General features: G+C 41.7%; 1 protein-coding gene across 1 annotated transcript; it reads left to right on the top strand.

The window, feature by feature from the left end:
• Positions 1 to 4,619: 4,619 nt before the first annotated feature.
• LOC114710222 (ubiquitin thioesterase Zranb1-like) lies at positions 4,620 to 7,613 on the top strand. Its single transcript, XM_037202443.1, has one exon. It carries the CDS (start codon positions 4,820 to 4,822, stop codon positions 6,980 to 6,982), a length of 2,163 nt encoding a protein of 720 aa, XP_037058338.1. The 5' UTR covers positions 4,620 to 4,819; the 3' UTR covers positions 6,983 to 7,613.
• The last annotated feature ends 311 nt before the right edge of the window (positions 7,614 to 7,924 follow it).

The raw sequence follows: 7,924 nt of genomic DNA, 5'->3' as shown, positions 1-7,924 counted from the left end.
TTTTGTCTCTTATTCTAGCCAAGAACTCAAGCACTATACTGAATAAAAGCTGAGAAAGTAGACATCCTCATCTTATTCCTGACTTCACAGAAGATGCTCTAAGTTTTTGCTGTTTAGTATAATGCTGGCTATAGGCTTGGTGTATACGGCCTTTATTATGTCGAGGTGTGTTCCTTCTATTCTTAGCTTCCTTGGAAACTTTACCATGAGGGATGCTGAACTTATCAAGTTCCTTTTCTCCACTGATTGAGTTGGTTGTACAATATGATTTATGTCTTTTAGTCTATTTTGTATATCCTTTATCAATTTGCATATGTTGAACCATCCTTGCATCATTCTATAATGAAACCAACATGGCCATGATGTATGGACTTCAATTCAGTTTGCAGGACTTTTTGTATCTATATTCAAAAAAAAAAAAAAAAAAAAAGAAGTTGGCCTACAGATTTGTTTCTTTGTTGTTGATATCAGGATAATGCTAGCTTTGTGGATCGAGTCTTGTAGTGTTCCTTCCCTTTCTGTTTTGTGATTAAGTTTGAAATTCAGGAATGAATTTATCCAGTCCTGGACTTTTCTTTGTTAAGAGCCTATTACTGCTTAAATCTCATTGCTTGTTAGAGATATATTCAAATTGGTTATAGCCTCTTGATTTAAGTTTGGTAGGTCATACATGTCTAGGCATTCATTTCTTCTATATTTTGCAGGATTTGGGACTGAGTTTTCAAAGTATTACCTAATGATCATCTAGATTTCACTGGACTCTGCTTTAGTAGCTGTTTCCATCTCTTGTATTATTAACTTGGGTTTCTCCTTTCTTTCTGTTGGTTTGATTGGCTAGCAGGGCTTACCAGACTTGTACCAGTCTTATTTATTCAAAGACATGGCATTTTGGTTGATTTTCTTTTAGTCTCTGTGTTTAATTTTCACCCCTACCTCTCTTTATTACTTGTTGCTGCCTCCTGATTTGCAGTTTGGGTTTGACATGCTTTCATTTGTTTTTATGGTGCTGGGAATTGAACTTATGGTCCATGCATATTTAAGCAAGCATGCCATCACTGAGTTATTTCTACTCTTGTTCTTATTTTCCTAGGACCTTGAAGTACATCACTATATTATTTATTTGAAACCTCTGACTTTTTAATAGGATCATTCTTACCTACAAATTTCCTCTTAGTAGCCTTACCTATGTCCCAGAAGTTATAGTAAATTGAGATTTTGTTTTCATTTGATTCTGATCATTTTAAATTTTACTGCCTGGTTTCTTCAACAATTTGGTGGCCATTCATAGTGGGTTATGCAGTCTTGAAGTATTTGTGTGACTCCTGTGGCCTCTCCAGTCCCCTTACATGTCTTTTTATTGCATCAAGAAGCCATATGAAAGCTGGGCAGTGGTGGTACATGCCTTCAATCGCAGCAATCAGGAGGCAGAGTTTGAGGCTAACCTGATCTACAGAATGAGTTCCAGGATAGCCAAGTCTACAGAGAAACCCTGTCTGGAAAAAAACAGAAACAAAAAACAAACAAACGAACCATATGGAGTGATTTATTTAGCCCCCACAGGGTTGTGTGATACACACTGTAATGTTTGCTCAATAACCAACTCCAATGCATCTCTCAGAATTCATTTCCATGGTTAAGCAACATATGATTACAAATATTTGGGGCTGACAGTGCATCATGTTGGCATCAAATCTAAAAGGGGGAAAAGCAAACAAAAAACAATGGGGCTATTTTGACTTTTATGTGAGTTTGAGATAGTTTCAAACTAAAAGCACTGAAAAATAGTCAAGGAACATGTGCTTCTGAACATATTCTCGTACGGTGGTAATAATTGAATAGATTATGAAAAACAGCAGTCATAGTTTTTACAACACTAGCTTATATCGCTTTCCTCAATTTTAAGAGATAAAATACTCATTGATCCTGTGGTCGTTCCTTTTGTTTTATTTAAAGTGAAACTTAACAATATTTATCTTTGAAAAAGATTTAAAATACAAGTGTTGAGGCTTTTTGAAAATGAAAACACTGAGACCTGGACATTAACAATGTGTTAAACCTCAAGGGAACACAAGTTGAAAGACAGATGCTTTTAAAAACCAAAAAGTTGGGGCTGGAGAGATGGCTCAGCAGTGAAGAGCATTGGCTGCTCTTCCAGAGGACCTGGGTTCAAGCACCCATATGGCAGCTCACAACTGTCTGTAACTCCAGTTCCAGAGGATCTGGCAGCCTCACATAGATACACATATAGGCAAAATACCAATGCACATAAAGTAAAAATAAATCATAAAAATGCTCTTGCACTTAAAAAAAAAAAAAAAAAAAAAGCCTGACAAGCCATTTCTAGAATTATAACCTCAGTAGGCTTTTCTTTTCTTTTTTTTTCCTCAAAAATTGCAGTTTTAAACTAGCCATGCCTAAAATCCCAGCATTTAGGAATCTGAGGCAGGATAGTGAGTTCCAGGCCAGACTGGCTTATATAGTGTGAGTCTGCCAAAAATAACTTTTTATGGTTTTGCTAGAAACATACCTATGCTAAATGACGTATTAAATTCTTTTTGTTGGGCTTTAAATGGACAAAGTTCATTTGTGGCTCAAATACTGTGAAGAGGCAGAGATACACACACACACACACACACACACACACACACACACGGAAACAGATGTTTGGAGATTGTTGCAGAGTATCTCCTTCCCCTTCTGTGTTGTCCCCTGCTTCTATGACTTGGATGTGTGGTGAAGTCATTTCAGTTTCTACTAAGATTTCTGAATGTCTTTTCAAGGACATACACAGTTCATACATTCAAAAGTTCTAACAAATTTATTTTTGTTAACTAACTACTTAGCTGGAAAAGCAGTTACATCTAACCTTGGCTGGGTTCTAATTGGGAAGAAAGTTTACCTCCTTGCATTTGGAGTGTGGGCCAAGGAGCAACCCAGGGAGGCTCAATACTTTTGCCTAGCCTATGTGAGACGCTGGGATCAGTTCTCGGTACCACAAAGAGCTATGCTACAGGCCCCAGCCTCAGCAAAGCATCCTGCAACACTGTATGGCCCCTGGGAAAAGGCAACTGAAGCCTTCCGTGAGGACCTCAGCTTCTGACTGCAGGTGTGTTCTTGTGAGGTTCCCGAAGGCAAACCTCACACAGAGTAAGGGCATGTGGGAGAACAGAAACAGGAAAGATCCCAGCCATATCCATAAAAACTCAATTTTTGTTGTTTCTCATGTCCTGGAACCTGCTCTGTAGACCAGAGTGCCTCAAACTCACAGAAATCCATGCCTGCCTCTGCCTCCCCAATGCTGGAATTAAAGGCGTGTGCTACCACACCTAGCAAAACTTAATTCCTTTTTTTTTTTTTTTTTTTTAAACAGGGTTTCTATGTGTAGTTTTGGTGCCTGTCCTGGATCTCACTCTGTAGACCAGGCTGGCCTGGAACTCAGAGATCCACCTGGCTCTGCTGCCCGAGTGCTGAGATTAAAAGCGTGTGTCACCACTACCCGACAAAACTCAATTCTTTTTTAAAAAAAGATTTATTTTTATTATTTATTATTTTATGTGTGTAAGTGTTTTTGCCTCTGTGTGCGTGTGTATGAATATATGCATGTATGTGCACTTGGTGTGCCTGAAGCCAAAGGAAGCCAGAAGGAGATGGATTCCCTGAAACTGGAGTTACCAATGGTTGCAAGCCCTCATGGATGCTAGAAATCAAACCCAGGCTCTCTCCAAAGCACACAGTCCTCTTACCCACCAAGCAATCTTCAGCCCCAAAACATAATCCTTAAGTATGAATATAATTAGTCAAGTATGTTTGTTAAATCCAAACACTATGACATTCTATATAGAGGACTTGAGCATCTGTAGATGTTGGTACCTGCTGAGTTCCAGAACCAACCCTCCATTGGTACCAGGGGACAAATGTAATTAAGACAGAATGGACAGCCCAGGTGGTGGTGGCGGCGGCGGCGGCGGCGGCGGCGGCGGCGGCGGCGGCGGCGGCGGCGGCGGCACACACCTTTAATCCCAGAACTCGGGAGGCAGAGCCAAGAGGATCTCTGTAAATTCGAGGCCAGCCTGGTCTACAGAGCAAGATCCAGGACAGGCACCAAAGCTACACAGGGAAACCCTGTCTCAAAAAAAAAGAAAGAAAGAAAGAAAGAAAGGAAGGAAGGAAGGAAGGAAGGAAGGAAGGAAGGAAGGAAGGAAGGAAGGAAGGAAGGAAGGAAGGAAGGAAGGAAGGAAGGAAGGAAGAGAAAAAGAAAAAAAATGACAGAATGGACAAAGATGTCACATAAGTCTAGAGCTGGAGCTCCTAATGACTGTGACCCACCGATATGGGTGCTGTGAACCAACCCAGGTCCTCTCAAGAGCAGCAAGTGCTCTTTAGCACTTTAGTGATGAACAATTTCCCCAGCCCCAACAGTCCCGACTGTAAACAGAACCCTTCCTCAATGTTCTGTTGTAGATAGTAGTATATGAAAGATTAGCTTGTTCGAAAGTAATATTCCACAATAGGAGTGCTGCAATCTCTACCCTGCTCCTTTATCCACAAGCTAGCTGGGCAGCCATTTGTTGGTGGCATAATGAAGGGCAGGATGGAGCCAGGCGAGAAAATCCAAGAGAGATAGTAAAAGGAGAAAGAAGAGTAAGGGGAGACACCAGCCCGCCGCCTAAGAAGCAACAAGATGCAAGTAGACTGGAATAGCTATTCACAGTCAGACAGAACCACTTACACGTTTTGCAGTATCTCCTGAGGAAGTCAGAGTCTGAGCCAGCATGAAGATTGAATCTTGTCTTTGGTCTGATTTTCCTTTATTGTAACCATGTGCAAGGTGGAGGTTATAGCATGGAAACTAAAATCTTACTTCCTGCCTGACATAACTCACTTCAAGAAGTACACAATGTCAGAACATGGGATTAAGTGGGCCTGTGAATATTGTACGTATGAAAATTGGCCGTCTGCAATCAAGTGTACTATGTGTCGTGCCCAGAGACCCAGTGGAACAATTATTACAGAAGATCCATTTAAAAGTGGTTCAAGTGATGTTGGTAGAGATTGGGATCCTTCCAGTACTGAAGGTGGAAGTAGTCCTTTGATTTGTCCAGACTCTAGTGCAAGACCAAGGGTTAAGTCTTCATACAGCATGGAAAATGCAAATAAATGGTCATGCCACATGTGCACATATTTGAACTGGCCAAGAGCAATCAGATGTACCCAGTGCTTATCCCAACGTAGGACCAGGAGTCCCACAGAATCTCCTCAATCCTCAGGATCTGGTTCAAGACCAGTTGCTTTTTCTGTTGATCCCTGTGAAGAGTACAATGATAGAAATAAACTGAATACAAGGACCCAGCATTGGACTTGTTCTGTTTGCACATATGAAAACTGGGCTAAGGCTAAAAAATGTGTTGTTTGTGATCATCCCAGACCTAATAACATTGAAGCAATAGAGTTGGCAGAGACTGAAGAGGCTTCTTCAATAATAAATGAACAAGACAGAGCTCGATGGAGGGGGAGCTGCAGTAGTGGTAATAGCCAAAGAAGATCGCCTCCAACTACGAAACGGGACTCTGAAGTGAAAATGGATTTTCAGAGAATTGAATTGGCTGGTGCTGTTGGTAGCAAGGAGGAACTTGAAGTGGACTTTAAAAAACTAAAGCAGATTAAAAATAGGATGAAAAAGACTGATTGGCTATTCCTCAATGCCTGTGTGGGGGTTGTGGAAGGTGATTTAGCAGCCATAGAAGCATACAAGTCATCAGGAGGAGACATTGCACGCCAGCTCACTGCAGATGAAGTACGCTTGCTGAACCGACCTTCTGCTTTTGATGTTGGCTACACTCTGGTACACCTGGCCATACGCTTTCAGAGGCAGGACATGCTAGCAATACTGCTTACAGAGGTGTCTCAACAAGCAGCAAAGTGTATTCCAGCAATGGTGTGTCCTGAACTGACAGAACAAATCCGGAGAGAAATAGCTGCTTCTCTTCACCAGAGAAAGGGAGATTTTGCTTGCTATTTTCTGACTGACCTTGTAACATTTACATTGCCAGCAGATATTGAAGATTTGCCTCCAACAGTACAAGAAAAATTATTTGATGAGGTGCTTGATAGAGATGTTCAAAAGGAGCTAGAGGAAGAATCTCCAATTATAAACTGGTCCTTGGAGTTGGCTACACGTTTGGACAGTCGACTGTATGCACTTTGGAACCGGACTGCCGGAGATTGTTTACTTGACTCAGTACTACAAGCTACCTGGGGCATTTATGACAAAGACTCGGTGCTTCGGAAAGCCCTGCATGACAGCCTGCATGACTGTTCACATTGGTTTTACACACGCTGGAAAGACTGGGAATCGTGGTATTCCCAGAGCTTCGGTTTACATTTTTCACTGAGGGAGGAACAATGGCAAGAAGACTGGGCATTTATACTCTCTCTGGCTAGTCAGCCTGGAGCAAGTTTGGAACAGACACACATTTTTGTACTCGCGCATATTCTTAGACGACCAATTATAGTGTACGGAGCAAAATATTATAAGAGTTTCCGGGGAGAAACTTTAGGATATACTCGGTTTCAAGGAGTTTATCTGCCTTTGTTATGGGAACAGAGTTTTTGTTGGAAAAGTCCAATTGCTCTGGGCTATACAAGGGGCCACTTCTCTGCTTTGGTTGCCATGGAGAATGATGGGTATGGCAACCGAGGTGCTGGTGCTAATCTGAACACTGATGATGATGTCACCATCACATTTTTGCCTCTGGTTGACAGTGAAAGGAAGCTCCTCCATGTGCACTTCCTTTCTGCTCAGGAGCTAGGTAATGAGGAGCAGCAAGAGAGACTGCTGCGAGAGTCGCTGGACTGCTGTGTGACCGAAGGGGGGGTTCTGGTGGCTATGCAGAAAAGCTCTCGAAGGAGAAACCACCCCTTGGTCATGCAAGTGGTAGAAAAATGGCTTGACCGCTACAATGCCTTGTACATCCCTGTCTGATGGAGAGGAGGATGAGGAGGATGAGGATGAATGAACACAAACACATACACCTAAGGAGCAAAAGACCAAGGCATCAGAACTGAGATGACCCACAAATTAGTGTGGCATTCTAAGCAGAATATACAGCATGGAGTGAGCCAAACCCTGCAGGATCTGCTCCCAAGTATCTATCTTTCTGCTCCACACCCCCTGGAGATAACGAGTGCATCTGCATGAGGAGACGGAGAGCTTTGGTTGAACTACAGTTTGTAAAAAAGACCCTAATTTTATTGACAGAACTTTTTTCTTTTCAACTGTAAATCTGTCTCTGAATGTAACGCATGTGGTTGTGTAAGAAGTCGTGTACTAGGAAAAGTGCACCAGCATCTTCATGTTACTGAGAACATTTCCCCAGCATGGGCACTCGTAAAAAGCACACGGCCGGTAACTTTGTTGAGACACTCTCATTAGAACCTGACATCCTGCTCCCACCCTACGAGACCCATTTCCATTGTTTCAGAGATTTGGAAACTTTGTACAAATTATCCACGGCAAGATGAAAATAAACAAGCCTTTATTTTATTAATAATTTACTTCCTGTTGTGCCCAATAAAATAAAAATGAAATCCTTAGGAACAAACTGCAAGAAAAACTAGCAATTTTGTTTTTGAGTGAACTTTACATAGAAATTGTCTTGTTTTGAAGAGGGTTTTGGTTTCTGTTGTTTTCAAGTTTCCTGATTTACCCCTTTCATTATTTAGCTATTTATTTGTTTGAAAGAGTGCCCTGTAAAGGGGGTTCTTACTCGACTCTGGGCAGGTGCGTTTGTGCACTTATTCCCTGGATAAATGGAAAGGGAGCAGGTTCACTTGTCCCTGGGTGGATTGTGTGACAGTCATGTGGACTCAAATCTGTTCTGCTCCCAGGTGGCCATGTAGAGGGTCTTCAGATTCTTCTGTCTTT

The sequence above is a fragment of the Peromyscus leucopus genome, chromosome 2 (genome assembly GCF_004664715.2).
Source record: "Peromyscus leucopus breed LL Stock chromosome 2, UCI_PerLeu_2.1, whole genome shotgun sequence".
NCBI classification, from domain to species: Eukaryota; Metazoa; Chordata; class Mammalia; order Rodentia; family Cricetidae; genus Peromyscus; species Peromyscus leucopus.
The sequence above is the reverse complement of the archived record's forward strand: the minus strand, read 5'-3'. Positions and strand labels throughout refer to the sequence as shown.